Source organism: Rousettus aegyptiacus, unplaced genomic scaffold (genome assembly GCF_014176215.1).
Source record: "Rousettus aegyptiacus isolate mRouAeg1 unplaced genomic scaffold, mRouAeg1.p scaffold_m13_p_10, whole genome shotgun sequence".
NCBI lineage: Eukaryota > Metazoa > Chordata > Mammalia > Chiroptera > Pteropodidae > Rousettus > Rousettus aegyptiacus.
Genome location: NW_023416285.1, coordinates 69,985,564 through 70,002,821, shown reverse-complemented (window position 1 = coordinate 70,002,821; position 17,258 = coordinate 69,985,564). Strand labels below are relative to the sequence as shown.

General features: G+C 36.7%; 1 protein-coding gene across 1 annotated transcript in view; it reads right to left on the bottom strand.

The window, feature by feature from the left end:
• Positions 1-9,679, bottom strand: part of KCTD8 (potassium channel tetramerization domain containing 8) — a 209,984-nt gene extending 200,305 nt beyond the window's left edge. The window contains exon 1 of the mRNA XM_016118923.2: positions 8,322-9,679. Within this exon, the coding sequence (XP_015974409.1) occupies positions 8,322-9,273 (952 nt within the window). The 5' untranslated portion in view covers positions 9,274-9,679. The remainder of the gene's footprint in view (positions 1-8,321) is intronic.
• Between the last annotated feature and the right edge of the window lie 7,579 nt (positions 9,680-17,258).

Here is a 17,258-nt window from a genome sequence, read left to right as displayed (position 1 = left end):
GTTCAATATATGCAAATCAATTAATGTGATACACTACATAAACAAATTAAAAAATAAGAATCTCATGATCATATCAATAGATAAAGAAAAAGCCTTCAACAAGATACAGCACATATTTATGATTACAACACTTCACAAAATTGGTATGGAAGAAAAGTACCTTGATATAATAAAGGCCATCTATTACAAATGCTCAACTAACAACATACTTAAAAGTGAAAAACTAAAAACCTTCCTTCTAAGATCAGGAACAAGACAAAGATATCTACTATCGCCACTGTTATTAAATATAGCATTGGTGGTCCTAGCAAGTGTAATCGGACAAGAGAAAGATATCAAAGGCATGCAATAGGAAGTGAAGAAGTCAAACTGTCACTTTTTGCAGATGACATGATTCTCTTTATTGAAAACCCTGAGGACTCCACAAGAACACGACTAGAAACAATAAGCAAATACAGTAAAGTTTCTGGTTACAAAATCAATGTTCAAAAATCCATAGCGTTCCTATACTCTAACAACGAAGTGTCAGAAAAAGAAGTGAAAAAAATAATTCCTTTTGCAATTGCAACAGAAAGCATAAAATACGTAGGAATAAATTTAATGAAACATGTGAAGGACCTATATAATGAAAACTATAAGACCCTATTAAAAGATATCGAAGCAAATACAAATAAGTGGAAAGATATTTGGTGTTCTTGATTGGAAGAATCAATGTAGTTTAAATGACCATACTACCTAAAGCATTGTACAGATTTAATGTAATCTCTATCAAAATCTCATCAGCATTTTTTAAAGAAATAGAACAAGAAATCATCAGATTCATATGAAAGCACAAAGGACCCTGAATTGCGAAAGTCATCCTGAGAAAAAAGAACAAGGCTGGAGGCATCACTCTGCCCAACTTCAAATTATATTACAAAGCTACAGTAATCAAAACAGGTTGGTATTGGCCAAAAAAACCCCACAGACCAGTGGAACAGAATAGAGAGTCCAAGAAGTAAATCCATATTTATATGGGCAAATGATTTTTGACAAAAATGCCAAAAACATACAGTGGAGAAAGGAAAGCTTCTTTAATAGATGATGCTAGGAAAACTGGAAAACCACTTCCAAAAGGATGAAACTAAACTGTTTTCTATCACCACACACCACAATTAACTCAAAATGGATTAAAGACCTGAATATAAGACCTGAAACAATAAAATGCATAGAAGAAAACATAGGAGCTAAACTCAAAGTCCTTGGGCTTAAAAAGGATTTTATGAATTCGACCTCAAAGGCAAGGGAAGTAAAAGCAAAAATAAATGAATGGGACTACATCAAACTAAAAAGCTTCTGCTCAGCTAAAGAAATCATCAAGGTAAAGAGACAACCATTCGAAAGGGAAAATATATTTGCAAGCAACACCTGTGATAAGGGCCTAATATCCAAAATATACAAAGGACTCATACGACTCAATAACAACAACAACAACAAAACCCAAATGATCCAATCAAAAAATAGGCAGAGGACCTGAACAGATACTTTCCCCAAAGGACATACAAATGGCCAACAAACATGAAAAGATGCTAAACATCGCTAGCTATTGGGGAAATGCAAATCAAAACCACATGAGATACCATCTCACACCTGTTAGAATAGCTATAATCGACAGGACAAGTAATAACAAAAGTTGGAGAGGATGCATAAAAAAAGGAACCCTCATACACTGCTGGTGGGACTGCAAATTGGTACAGCCGCTATGGAAAACAGTATGGAGGGTCCTCAAAAAACTAAGAATTGATCTGCCATATGAACCAGCAATCCCTCTACTAGGTATTTACCCCCAAAGACTTGAAAAACCATATTCATAAAGATATTTGCACACCGATGTTCATAGCAAGCAGCATTATTCACAGTGGCCAGGACATGGAAGCAACCGAAGTGTCCTATGATAGATGATTGGCTAAAGAAGCTGTGGTACATATATACAATGGGATATTACTCAGCCATGAGAAGAGATGAAATACTGCTATTTGTGACAACATGGATGGAACTCGAAATAATCATGCTAAGTGAAATAAGCCAGACAGAAAAAGTTGAAAATCACATATCTCTTATATGTGGGATATAAATCTAAAAGCAACAAAGGAACAGGAAAAAACAGAGACTCATGGACATGGACTATAGACTAGAGGTTACCAGAGGGTATGCATTGAGGGAAAGGGGGAGGTAGATGGGGTAAAGGGAGACAAATATGTGGTGACAGAAAGAAATCTAACTATGAGATGTGAACGTACAGTGTAAATATATATGTCTCACTGTTAAAGTGTATAGCTGAAACTTATTGGATTTCATTAACCAAAGTCACCATAAAAAATAAATTAATTTAAAAAAATATATTGTCTTTTTTTACCACATTTTGAGAAAAGAATATATAAAATATACTTTATTACACAAGGTAAAATTGATTTTTTGTAGAAAAAGAGTATATGACTTCCTTAACTGTTTAAATTTGTCACTTTATCAAATGAATAGGTATTAGTTGTTCACCGAAAAATGTGCTAAATTAGGTAAAATGGTTCATTTAATGTCAAAATATTCATTAATATGATAGCCTTAATAAAAATTAATTCTTCAATCAAGTAAAGATATAAGACATATATTTATGGCATTCTTATGAAAATTTACCATAGATTAAGAAACATTAGTTTCAATCATATACATTCACATCCCCATTTTTCGTTTATAGAGCTAAATTTTAAGTACACAGTAGACACTGAAACATATTTGTCAAATTAACTGCATGAAACTGACATTATTTTTAAATGTTTAGGAGGAGCACTTTTTAGTCAGTCTAGCTCAGCCTCATACCAGTTCTATGACCTAGGTATGTTACTTAACCTCTGCAAATCATAGTTTCCCAACTGAAGTATTAGGGAACTAATGTCAGGCTTAAAGAATGTTAAGAAAAGTAAACAAAATATGTACATAAAACACATCACAAATTTAGGTACACAGTAAATTTTTTTATTAAACATTTCATATTTTTAAAATAGTCAATATTTTTTCTAAGCTTTCGGGGGAAATATTCGACACCGATATTTATTTATAATATTGTCTGTGACAAAGGACTTGTATTATACTTTATTATCTAAGATGTCAATAAAGAATTTAATGCCACAGGGAAAATGTCATTAAATGTATCAATGTATTAAATGTATAAAAGAAAGGAAAACAAAGACAGCATACAAACATTCTATATAGTATAACCATAACTTTTAAAAAATGTTTGTCATCAATATATCCAGAGCAAAAAGACTGGAAAGAAACGAATCAAGATTTTATTAACAGTTACTGGTGGTAATTTCTAAAATTTTACTTTTCTTCTATAAAATTCCTAAAACTGCATGTATTATTTTCATAATCAAAAAGAGGTATTTTTGAATGACAAGTGGACATTTTCACATTTTTGAACTAATGCCAGCTAATAATTTTGACAATAGAATAGATTAATAACTGATACTACTTTCAAACATATCATTTCTTTTTTCCAAAAAGAACTTTTTTTTTTTTTTAACTAAGGCATACACATACATTTTCATACACATATAATAAACACAAATTGTGAGTTCTAGCATTCTAATCTATAAAAGAAAGAACTTTGCCAAATAAGGTTTGTAATACCATTCTGACTTTCAGCTTTGTTATTTCCATAATGTTAGACCAAGATTCTGTAGAAAGGGTGGCAGAGAAAGATAAAGCCTAACACTATAAACAAGATCAAGTTTAGAGACAATACTATGCCAGCCAAAAAAGTTTAATCCCCTTAAACAGAAACCAATGCCATAGCACAGTCTCCAAACTTTGTACACTCAAAAGTTTTTGTCATTTTCTGTCAGCTTTATTACTATAACTATTTACATAAAATCAGAATCTCAGTGTTTAAGCTATGTGTTCCTTTTATTTATTCTCCACTGATTCAAAAGTCAGTCAGTCATGAGGTTGCAGAAGAAATTTTCACATTATAATTATAAAAATAACTAGTAAGTTTTCAAGAGGAAAATAACCACCAACAAAAAAAAATGATTAACAAAATTGTTTTCATAAAACAGTGTTTGGTGATAAAAGTAGAAGTATTTTTAGACTGGAAAAATAAGATACCATTCTAAAGGTATTCATCTAAATAGAATGACTTTCTAAAGATGTTTCTTAGAAAGCTTTTAATGCAACAAGACTTCCAACATAGAATTGAATCATTGTTTTGTTTTCAACTCTACTAGATTTCTTCAATGTAACAAGATAAATTAAATTAGAATGAATTTGAAAGAGCTGATAAAAAAAAAAAACTAGTAAGAAAAATTAGATTTCACAGCCCAGTTCAGTAATAGCATCAATTTCTAGATTTGGCATTCTCATACATCACAACAAAAAAAGATATACCAAACTGAAAGAATATCAAGTGCATCCTAGAGAAATGTATACCTTCACACCACATATTACTCAGCCAACACATGGAGCACTAAACTCAAAGAGCTGTAAGATAAGAGCAATAAATCAGTAGTACTTCATTTCCTATAAACTCACTGTTATGAGAAATAAAGGATGTATGTAATGCTAGTTTTAACGATGGGTGGTCTACATATCACATTCTAAGCAGATAGTTAACTATTGTCTATATAACACAATACCAACATAAAATGTCTTTTTAATTTCTCTTAGATATTACTAAAAACATCCACAACTACACTTAATGGGCCCCCCACCCCCTAATAACAGAAAGTCCAATAAATCACTGTTTTTCTTCAAGAAAGGACAATGCATCTTAAGTATTAGAAAAGTAATATGAAGTTTAATAATACTAGTATATGTTGCAGAGTCTATAAGACTTGATAAAATAATGAGTTTAGGTTGAGAATAGATAAAAATCTCCATGTAATCAAGTGAAGCTGGTATTAAATTTCTAATAGCCTGTATATAACTTTGAGTATCAGAACCCAATGACTTGGACACAAGCATTTAAGGAGATATGAATCTAGCTCAGTGTTTGTCAGAATATATTGTCAAAGTTTCAAATCCTAGTGGAGAGTGTTAAAACACTTCTTTGCCCTGAATCAGAAAATGATTCTGTTAGGAATTGATCCAAAAAACAAAAAACAAACAAACAAACAAAAAACCTAACCGAAGTATGAGTGGCAAATCTAGGTGACTTAAACTTGGCCTTAAAAAATTCAAGTTCCAGGAAAGAAGTTGACCATGAAATGGGTCGTTTCAAATGACTGAAAGTTAATTTGTTAAAATTTAATTGCAAAATAATTTTCCAATTAACTTTACAATTAAATCTATACTATACTTATACTTACTATAAAACAAAATTAAAATTTAACTTCAACAAGAATAACAAAGTCTGTACTCTATTACTTATAATTTTAACAGCTAACATTTGGTAAGCTTTTATTGTAGGACAACCACTAGTGTAAGCACTTTACATGTATTCTCAAATCCTATAAAATTGGTAGTATAATAACCCCCATTATTCAAGCAAGGAAACTGAGACACGGAACAAGAAAATAATTTAACCAAGATCATACATTTGACAAATAGCAGTGTCTGGGATTACTGAACTATCTACCACCCTCTTTCCCTCTACATAGAAACTCGGAGGTGAAGGAGAGACAGCTGAGTTTTTAGAGCACCATCAAATTACTATGTTCACATGCAGCCTGAATTTTAAAATGTGTAAAAATGACTGATGCATTTTATACAGTAAATAAATATATGTTAAACATTTGTTGAAAGAACTGTGTCAAAGGTGAAATAAAAAATAAGGCCCTCTTCTGCATCTAAAACAGTGAACAAAGAAGTCCATTTAATAATTGTTTTTAATGAATAACACTGATAGTCTTTTTAAGTACTGCTAAACAAGACAGTTACACTCTGTATACTTACATAATTACCTAAACCAAATAGAATGGAAATATAAATACTTTACAATGTATTGTCATTCATCAATATTAAAAGAAATCTCATCCAAAATAATTTGTGAAAATATGCTGCAAACTATACAAAACATAAAACAAATGTATGTGTAATAGTATTCAAGGCCAAATTTATATCATAAATAAAAAATGACAACTATATTTGGTTGGTCAATGACTAGAATACCACTTAAAAAAAAAAACAATATTTAATCTGGAATTTTGTATTTCCCCCCACAATAATCAATGAAGAAAGTTATGGGCCACTTCCTTAGAATTCTGGGACTTTTATGAATGAATCTGAGCACATTAGTTACGTGAATACTCTGCAAAAGGTTGTTTATAATATGAATATTTTATTTTGTTAAAATTTCTAGCCTCAGAAGTGAAATATCCTGTATTTCAAATATCTTTTGAATTACCTTATTAGTTAAATTGGCTGTTTCCAACTTCAATATACTATTTTAAGGGCTTTTTTTTTTAACATAATTTAGATACAATTTATATTATCTCTTCATAATCAAAGTAATGAACATTTTTAAATCCACAACTTTCTAGGGAAAAAGAAAGAACAAAACTGTGAAAGAGTCCAAAATGCAAGAACCTTAATTGCAGAATACTTTTCTTATATTTTCTCTAAAAAATTTCACTAGCCACAAGAAATCTCATCTTCTGATATACTTGAAAATATACCCATGTTGAAATGACATAAATGTTTAAGGTCTAAAAGGTTAATAAAGATCCCATCGATAAGGGATAAAATGTAAAGAATGTTGCTAAAAAATAGTTTAATTACTTAATATGTATTGAAGACATCCTATTTTACATAAGCAACAAAATATTACCTCCCTTTGGGTGGCTTTTCTACTAATCTTTTTTACTGTGAAACAAATAATACTTGGATATAATTAAGACAATTAGATTTTTATCTACTACTTCAGTGGACACTTGCTTTGCTTCTGTTTCCTGATAAATGGCTTTCTCAGGAAAACCAGCACTATTAAAAAAGACAAGCTAACTCTAAGATCCAGCGTGTTATGTTTTGTCACCAGACTTCCAAGGTTATTAGAATATATAAACAGTGAGCACCTTCCAATAAAGACATCCTTTCCACTTCTCCAGTCAAAATAAAGTATAAAAAATTTTCTAGTTCCCAGACAGTGAGTAAATTACCAACATAAATAAATACAATGAAATCTGGTCCGTTTCTATTGCGTTCAGTCAATGCTACTCTTCCTAATACCACAGGCAAATTTCGAAACTTCTTGTGTTTTGCCAAGAAAAACCATTTGCTAAATGATGTTCCTGCTGCCATCCCAGCTGGTTTTTCATTTTTCCAAATAACTCACTAGTTGTGGCCCTCCTCGCTTTATAAACATCACTAAAAATTGCACCCAAGCCTGCCTCTCCAACCCGCAGTTTTTGAACTTGATCCACAGAGCCCCTTTCTGAAGCACACTATGCAAATCATCATGCCAAATGCTTCCCAAATCCTCTTCTCATTCTCTCATTTCAGAAAAATCATAGCATTTATTTCCACTGGGAAAGTGGGCTCAAGCCCTCTTTTGTGCTTGAGGTGCCCAGAAAGAAAACGCAGGGTGGGGGGAGATGCGCGCGCGCACACACACACTCACACACACACACACACACGCCACACGCTTTCCTAATCTCCAACTGTGTCTGACAACAGCACTCAGACATTAAAAATCTCCCTCCACCCTCCGCTGTCCAAAAAACAGAGCAATGGTAGATGACAACTGGGAGAGGGAAAATCTGAGGTTTCTGAGGGTCGATGGAGACCTCTTTCCCACCAGCCGCTCTCTCATCCAAGCCCGCTGAAGAGCTCTCGTGACATAGTTTTCACTTCTCCTTTTGACCCCTTCTGAAACCACCCATAATTAGCCGCTCCTGCGCTAGAGCCGCACCGACAGGAAGTAATCCTGGTGGTGCGCGGTGGTGCCATTTTGTCTACCTGCCCTCTAGAGGGACAACACTGAGACCCACATAAATTGACCCTCAGGAGTCTCGTGGAAGCGAAGAAGGAGGAAGATCTTTGCGCTCGCGTCTCCTCCCTACCCTCCGCTCCAGAAGTGAGCCCAGAGCCTCCAGGGGCAGGGCGGAGAAGAAGGCAAGATCAATAGAGGGCTGCGTCGGAACTGCGTGCCCCTGAGGGACAAGAAAGGAGATCGCAAAAAGAGAAAGCGTCTGGTGCATGACGGAGGCGTGCAAGGAGAGCCCCTTGCGCTTATCAGTTAACTAGTTCCAGCCCGGGACACCCGCCTGTCCCGGTTACAGACAGATTCGATCCACCAAAGGTTGGCGAAGGGGCGAGAGAACCAGGAGATGCGGAGACCACTAACTTACGGAAGAAGATGTACTCCGTGTAGCTGCTCCAGATCTTGTCGTCGCGGTACTGGTTGACGAAGGCGGCGGTGCCCGAGGAGTTACACGCCACCATGTGGAAGCCAGACTCGGACAGGCGATCGAACGCCTGCTCCAAGTAGGTGAACTTGAGGTAGAAACGGGACGTGTACTTCTCGGGTGGCCGATCGGGGTCGCGGCTCTCATTGAGCGTGTCACCAAAGACCTCCTTGGCTAGCGCGATGCGTCCGCAAACCATGATGCGCGCCACACGCCGGAATTTGGCGTCCGCCTGGTTGTCGCGCACCGTGGTGTAGGAGCCGCGGTAGCCGAGCGTGAGGAAGCCCGAGCTTTTGTCCGGTGCGCCGCCGCCGCAGCCGTGCGCTCCCGGGCCCGAAGGCGCGGCGGCCGCTGCCCCACGCATCAAAAGCGCGTCGCTGCTTCCCTGAGAGACGTTGTCCTCCAGGTCGCTCTGGCAGCCCTCGTCGTTAAGCGAGTTCTGCTTGGTGACCTTGGGCGACAGCAGCTTGACCAGGTCAGTGAGCTGGAAGTATTCGGCCTCGCGCAGGAGCCTTTCTTTCTCCGGGAAGTGCTCTGGCAGCGCGAGCTGCTTGTCCCGCAGATAATCCAGCACGTACCTGAATAGGAAGCCGTCCCGGTCGATAAAGAAGCGCGCTCGGCTGTCCCTAGGCAACTCGCCCCGGCGTCGGGCGCCGCCCCGGGGGCTGGAGGGAGAGAACATACTGGCCAGAGTACTGTCCGGAACGCTGAGCAACGTAGAGTGCTTGGTCACATAGACCTGGCCGCCCACGTTCAGCTCCACCACCTCAGGGAAGGGCGAGGGCGCGCAGGGCCCTGGGGCGGCTACAGACGCGCCCGGCGAACTGGACAAGGAGACCATCTCGCTAATGGGCAGGATGGTGCTGCCGACGCTGCCCGTGTCCTTCAAAGCCATGGTCCACCCCACCGCTGGCCAAGTAACCCCGGAGAGCGGCACTTTCGCGTTCCCGAAGCCCGCGCCCTGCACCCTCCGCTGCTCCCGGCCTTGGCGTGCGCCTGGTGCGCCCTCGGGCCGGGCGGTACCTTTCTCCGGCCGGGTCGGCCGGGTTCAGTGCTCGGGGCAACAGCGGCGGCGGCTGCGCCCAGGCTCCATCCGGGAAGAGAAGCGCGGGAGAGGAGCTCAGCGGGAGCAGGAGCGGCGGCGGAGGCGCTAGGAGGAGCGGCTGCTCCTTTGGGGAGATGGCGGGGAAGTGTGAGAGAGACTTGCAAGAGGCTCTTAAGGCTGCCGCTCGGCACTCCGTGGAGAGGGCGGGAGGAGGGGTCAGAGCGAAGAAAACTCGTCTCCCCAGCAGCTTGCGAGCGCGCCGCGAGTCCCGAGCGCGATCGGTGGCGCTAACTACTCCTCGCAGCCGGGAAGGCGGCACTGACGTCAAACCTGGGACTGGGACACGAGCCACAGCTGTCATTTAAAGAGATAAGCGCCAGCCGCAGGCTGCCGGGCTTGGACGCTAGGGGGCGGGGCCGGGGACCGAGCCAACAGGAGATGCTACTTGGCTGCTAGCCTGGAGAAGCGGGCAGGGAACCTCCAAATACAAACTGGAAAAAGGACAGCATCTTTCCTTCATTTCGTTCCCTCCTTCCGTCCGTTTGTGCTTCCCTTCCTCCTTTCTTTTCCTTTTCCTCTACCTTTCTTACCTCTCTCGCCCCCGTTCGCACAGTAAAACTAGTTTTGTTTTTCTTTTACTCTTGCATTAAAATGGAAAGTGGAATAGGGGGCGGGGCGGGCGGAGGGAATGTAACAAAATGCGAATCTCCTAATCTGAAATTACTACGTTGCCGTTTCAGCAGTAATCGCAAAAAATGACTTAATAGAGATTTAGTCTCTTACAGTGGATTTACCATAGTTTTCGAAGTAGTGAAATACCAGGATGTTTATTACAATCAAATGTTATAATTACATATTTAACTGCATGAGACACACATAGTTGAAGAATTTTTAAATCTAAATTGATTTCAGTTCACAAAACTGATAAAAATTTTTGTGTAACTTGACTGTTTTCTTCTTTCATCTTTTCAGTATTTGATTTATAGAAGATGTTTAATAAATGTTAATCGAGGAAAGACCAGAGCCAGAGAGAAACAACTCTACTTGTTCCTAGTTTCCAGTCTTAATGATCCCTTCATTAATTTTCATTTCCTTTTCAACTCCATGGGGGGAGGGAGGGTTTATGTTTTATTAGTCTTCTAATACCAAATATCAGGTCACAAATGAAAATTATATGAATTTAAACTCACCTTAATTTCCATTTGTATATCACGTAGGTACATTCTGCACAATCTAGCATACTTATCCAACTTGGGAATATCCTTGTGTGTTGAGAAACATAAAAATCTTTCATTTACAACGTGCAAAACTGAAAAGAGTATACTGTGACATAAAGTAGTTTCTTCAGACATCATAATATTATAGATGAACTTTATCCATTAACAGTTAAAATAATACACAAATTTCAATGTTTTTTTAAAAAAAATTCTAAATGCTTCTTTGAATTCCTCATCTTTGACTCCACCAAAAAAAAAAAAAAAGTACTTGACTTGGGATAAAGAATTTTATCAATAATACATTATTTTTTGGGACATTACAAACTACATTTAATTCATTGGTCCTTTTAAGCCACATCCACAGAAAATGTTACACCAATTTTGAAGTTAGATTACCTGAGGCAGAGAGAACCTAATGGACCAATGAAAGAGTACAATGTATTTGCCAAAGAACTGAAATTAAAATTGGGTTTGTGATGTTCAACTTCATGCAATCCTCTTATTTAAGCATATTGCCTCCCCCTAAATATATGAATTTATTAATTAAATTAAGTAGAACTCATTTTACCTTTCTTCATTTAAAACCTAAATTCAAAAAGCATTTTTGATTTAAAATGATCATTCCTGGAAAAATGAATTAATAGAAGCTTTATAACCTTTATGGATGAATAAATAATAATACCTCAAACAACTAATGAAGCCCGTTTATCATAAGGCAAATGACCCTAATGATAAGAATGGTACAGACTATAGAATAATAATGAAGTGGATACATAATAAGTACGCATATTTATGCATGAATATGAGGTTTCTGATATTGTCAGGGTAAAATCCATTTTAATTTTTTTAATTATATAAAATGTACTTATAAGATAAAATGATCTAAAATTTACACTCTAAATGATTCATTTTAGAAATTCTTAATGAATTGCATTGTGTGATACATTGCTTTGTCTTTCTTTTTATTTATTTATTTATTTTTTATTATGGTGACATTGGTTAATGAAATTGAATAAGATTCAGATGTACAATTTAGCAGTATGGCATACACACACACACACACACACACACATACATGTATATGTATATACGTATATATAGCATTTTGTATTCACCACCCATAGATAGATTTCTTTCCGTCACCACATATTTGACTTCTTTTACCTCATCTACTTCCCCCATCACACCCTACCCTCTGGTAACCAGTAGTTTATTGTCCATAATCATGAGTCTCTGTTTTATTTTCCTGTTTGTTTGTTACTTTGGGGTTTATAGCCCGCATATAACTGATATCGTGTGAGTTTCAACGTTTTCTGTCTGGCTTATTTCACTTAGCATGATTATCTCGCAGTCCATCCATGTTGTTGCAAATGGCAGTATTTCATCTTTTCTTTTGACTGAGTAATATTCCATTGTATATATGTGCCACAGCTTCTTTATCCAGTCATTTATTGTAGGACACATTGGTTGCTTCCATGTCCTGGCCACCATGGATAATGCTGTGATGAGCATCAGTGTGCAAATATCTTTTCAGATATGGGTTTTCAAGTCTTTGGGGTAAATAAACAGTAGAGGAATTGCTGAATCATATGGTAGATCAATTCTTAGTTTTTTTAAGGAAACTCCATACTGTTTGCCATAGTGGTTGTTCCAATTTGCAGTCTCACTAGCAGTATATCAGGGTTCTTTTTTCTCTATATCCTCTCTAACATTTGTTATTACTTGTCCTGTTGATTATATTTATTCTAACAGGTGTGAGATGGTGTCTCATTGTGGTTTCGATTTGCATTTCCCTAAGAGCTAGTGATGTTTAGCATCTTTTCATATATTTGTTGGCCATTTGCATGTCCTCTAAGGAGAAATGTCTGTTTAGGTTCTATGCCTAAGTTTTTATTGGATCATTTGTTTTTTTGTTATTGTTGTTATTGAATTACATGAGTTCTTTGTATATTTTGGATATTAGGTCCTTATCACAGGTGTTGCTTACAGATATATTTTCCCATTTAGATGGTTGTCTCTTTACCTTGTTGATGATTTCTTTAGCTGAGCAGAAGCTTTTTAGTTTGATGTAGTCCTATTCATTTATTTTGCTTTTAGTTCCCTTGCTTTTGAGGTCAAATTCATAAAATCTTCTTTAAGTCCAAGGACCTTGAGCTGAGTTCCTATATTTCCTATATTCAGGTCCTTAATCCATTTCAAGTTCATTTGGATGTGTGGTGATAAACAACAGCCTAGTTTCATTCTTTTGCATGTAGCTTTCCAGTTTTCCCAGCACCATTTATTGAAGAGCTTTCCTTTCTCCACTGTATGTTTTTGGCTTTTTTTGTTGAAAATTATTTGCCCATATAAACATGGGTTTACTTTTGGACTCTCGCTACTGTTCCACTGGTCTGTATGTATGTTTTTCTGCCAATACCATGCCGTTTTGATTACAATTGCTTTGTAGTATAATTTGAACTTGAACAGAGTGATGCCTCTAGCTTTGTTCTTTTTTCTCAAGATGGCTTTGGCAATTCAGAGTCTTTTGTGCATCCATACAAATCTAATTATTTTTTGTTCTATTTTTTTAAAAAATGCTGATGGGATTTTGATAGGGATCGCATTAAATCTGTACAATGTTTTAGGTAATAAAGTCATTTAAACTATGTTGATTCATCTGATCCAAGAACGCATAATGTATTTCCATTTCTTTGTATCTTCTTTGATTTCTTTTAATAGGGTCTTAGAGTTTTCATTATATAGGTCCTTCATATGTTTCGTTAAATTTATTCCTAGGTATTTTATTCTTTTTCTTGCTATTGCAAAGAAATTGGTTTTTCCTCTCCTTTTTCTGACACTTCATTATTAGAGCATAAGAACACTATGGATTTTTGAACATTGATTTTGTATCCAGAAACTTTACTGTATTTACATATTGTTTGATGATTGTTTTAATTCCATACTGCTGATTGGTCTATTTAGATTTTCCAATTCTTCTTGATTCAGTCTAGGAAGGTTGTACCTTTCTACATACTTGTCCATTTCTTCTAGGTTATTAAATTTGGTGTTACATATTTTTTCATAGTATTCTTGTATGATCCTGTGTATTTCTGCGGTGTCTGTCGTAATTTCTCCTCTTTCATTCCTGATTTTGTTTGTGTCCTTCCTCTTTATTTTTTTAGTGAGTCTAGCCAGGGATCTTCCAATTTCATGAAACATCTCAGAGAACCAACTCCTTGTTGCATTTGTTTTTTCTATTTTTTTTCAATTTCATTTAATTCTGCTCTAATTTTGATTATTTCTTTCCTTCTGCTGACTTTAGGCTTCATTTGTCCTTCCTTTTCTTGTTTTTTAAGATGAAGCATTAGGTTGTTTATTTGGGCTCATTCTTGTTTTTTGAGATAGACCTGTAATGACATGAACTTTCCTCTTATGACCGCTTTTGCCATGTCCCAAAAGTTTTGATATGTTGTACTATCATTATCATTAGTTTCTATGTATCTCTTGATTTCTCTTTTAATTTCTTCTCTGACCCAGTCATTCTTCAATAGCATGTTGTTTAATCTCCGTGTATTTGTTGTTCTTTCCACTTTTTTTCTACAATTGATCTCCAGCTTCAAAGCATTATGATCAGAGAATATGGTTGGTGTGATTTCAACCCTCTTATATGTGTTGAGGCTATCTCTGTGTCCCAGTATGTGGTCAATTCTTGAGAATGTTCCATGCGCACTAGCGAAGAATGTATAAACAACTGTTTTGAGATGCAAGGCTCTGCAAATGTCACTTATGTCCAGTTGGTCTAATGTGTCATTTAAAGACGTTATTTCCTTATCGATTTTCTTTTTGGATGATTTGTCCATATTCAACAGTGGGATATTTATGTCCCAACTAGGATAGTGTTTGGTCTTTTTCTCCCTTTAGTTCTGTTAGTAATTGTTTTATATAATTTGAGATTCCCTGATTGGGAGCATAGATATTAAGTGTTTTGTCTTCTTGGTGTATGATACCCATTGCCATTATGAAGTGTCCCTCAATATCTTTCTTTACCTTTTTTATTTTGAAGTCTATTTTGTCTGATATTAGTATCGCTACTTCTGCTTTCTCTAAATGCCATTTGCTTGAAATACCATTTTCTACCCTTTCATTTTGAGTCTATATTGTCTTTGGAATGGAGATGTATCTCCTGGAGGCAGCATATGGTTGGATTTTGTTTTTTGATCCAATCTGCAATCTGCCTTTTTATTGGTAAGTTCAGTTCATTTATATTTAGGGTGATTATTGAAATAGGAGGTTTTCCTATAACCATTTTATGTTTTGTTTTCTGATATTTTGATGTTTCCATTGCTTCCTTATCCGTGTGTGTGTGTGTGTTTGTTGTTGTTGTTGTTTTTGCTTGTTTGTTTTGTTTTGTTTTGTTTTGTTTTTTGTAATTTAGTCGGGTTTTGTGTGTTTTTCCTCTGGTCCTTCTTGTTTTATATTATATAATTCAGTTCTGAAGGTTTGGCATGTGGTTACCATTACGAATACGTAGAAGATAGTTAGAAATATATAGCAGTCTATTTTCTTCTGTGTGTGCCTTATCCACATTCCCCTTTGCAAATATGGATCTTTGAATCCTTCCCTTTTCCGTTATGGTTTTCTCAACTTTCACTACATATGCTGAACATTCATTAGTATCTTGCAATAGCATATCTTTCCTTATTGTTAAAGCTTGTAGTGCCCTGTTCTTACTAAGGGTTGCACTCCTCTGCTTCCATCTGCCTGCGAGTCACCTTACTCATAGTTTTTATTTTTTTTTCTATTTTGTTTTAGGTGAGCTGACTCCTTTCAGTATTTCCTGTAATGCAGGCCTCATAGTGGAGAATTCCTTCAATTTTTGTAAGTCTTCAAAGGTCTTTATTTCTCCTTCATATCTAAAGGGAAGCTTTGCTGGAAACATTTTTTTTTTTTTTTTTTGGCTGGTAGTTCCTTTCGTTTAATAGTCTGAATATTTAATAGTTTGATTCCACTCCTTTCTGCTTGTAAGGTTTGGACTGAGAAGTCCCATGATAATCTAATGGGTTTTCTTTTATCGGTTACAGTCTTCTTTCCCTGGCTGCCCTGAGAATTCTTCCTTTGTCATTGATTTTTGATAATTTTAATAGATTGTGTCTTGGAGAAGGCCTTTTTAGATTGAGATCATTGGATGTTCTGTTGAGTTCTGGAATTTCAAGCTCCAGTTCATTCCTTAGATTTAGAAAATTCTCTTCAACTATTTGTCTGAAAATGCTTTCTAATTCCTGCTCCTTTTTCTTCCCTTCAAGAATGCCTATTATTCTTGTTTCTTTTCATGATGGTAACAGCTAGTTCTTGAACTTCTCTTTTATTATTTTTTCATTCCTTAGGTTCTTTCTTCTTCCTTCTGATTTATTTCTAAATTTTTGTCTTCGATATCACTGACCCTTTCCTCTATTTGGTTGACTCTATTTCTCAAGCTTGCTAGTTTGTTTCTTATCTTTTTCAGTGTGTTCTTCATCTCCAGAAGTTCTATTTGTTTTTTTGTTTTTTTTTTTTTGAGGGCTTCACTCTCCTTGCTAAGAAACTGATTTTGACGATCTAGTTTTTTTTTTCTATTCCTGGAATTGTTAATTTGGATTATTTTGGATCTCATTGTGTTCAGAAGTTCCATCTTGAATTCCCTGTCATTTAGGTCAGATATTTCTATGTCTTTAAGCTTATTTTCCTCTTTTTTGTTCTGAGTTGTCTTGTTACTTTGGTTGTTCACAGTGTTTAATGGACTATTTCTTCCTCTGGGCATTGATGGAAGTGTATTCTGGTTTATTTTCAGAAAGTAGATTTATTGTATGAATTGTTGTTAAGATGACATTTTTCTTTTGTTTTCCAGTAGGTCATGTCTAAGCCTCTTGGATCCCAGCTTTATATAAAGTCTTAATAATGCCTTTTTTTTTTCTTATAAATATTCAATCACTCTCACTACCCTCAGTCTCAGTCCCTGTCAGTCCCCGTCAGATTCCCCTGGTGCTCCAGGTGTCTGGTCTTGCAGGATATGGGGGGAGAGGCCCTTTGAACTGGGGGATAGAAACTGTAGCTTAGTCTCATATTTTGCAACCATGGCTGGTAATATTCAACTGTTGTTTTTCTGCCATCCCACTTCTCCACTTTCTTCCCTGATCCCTGGGCACTGCCATTGCATGGAGGTCATAGCTCTCCCAGGCATGGTTGTTCAGGAAACCTGCTGCATCTTCTCCTCTCCCCCTTCTCCTACAAGGAGCTCCAGCTGGGAGAGGCAGCTTCATTGTTTCTCCCAGTCTATTGCCCAACTCCCAAAACTCTGATCTGTAGTAGTTCTTATGGGCAGATCCCATGCTCAGATGTGCCTGTGTACAGGTTGGGTGTTTTTTGTTGAGTTTTAGATGTTCAGCTTATTGTTATTTCAAGTAGAGAGTCTGGGGACATCTCTCACTCCACCATGTTTCTGAAATCTCTCTATATTTTGCTTTTTAAAAGAATTCCTTCAACATTGATTGAACATTTCTCCTTAATCCCTTTCCTTTCCATACTCCTCTTATTCTCAAACGTTCCCCCAACTATATCCTTCAACCAAACTCCAAACTGAACAAATTGTAGGTCCAGAATGTC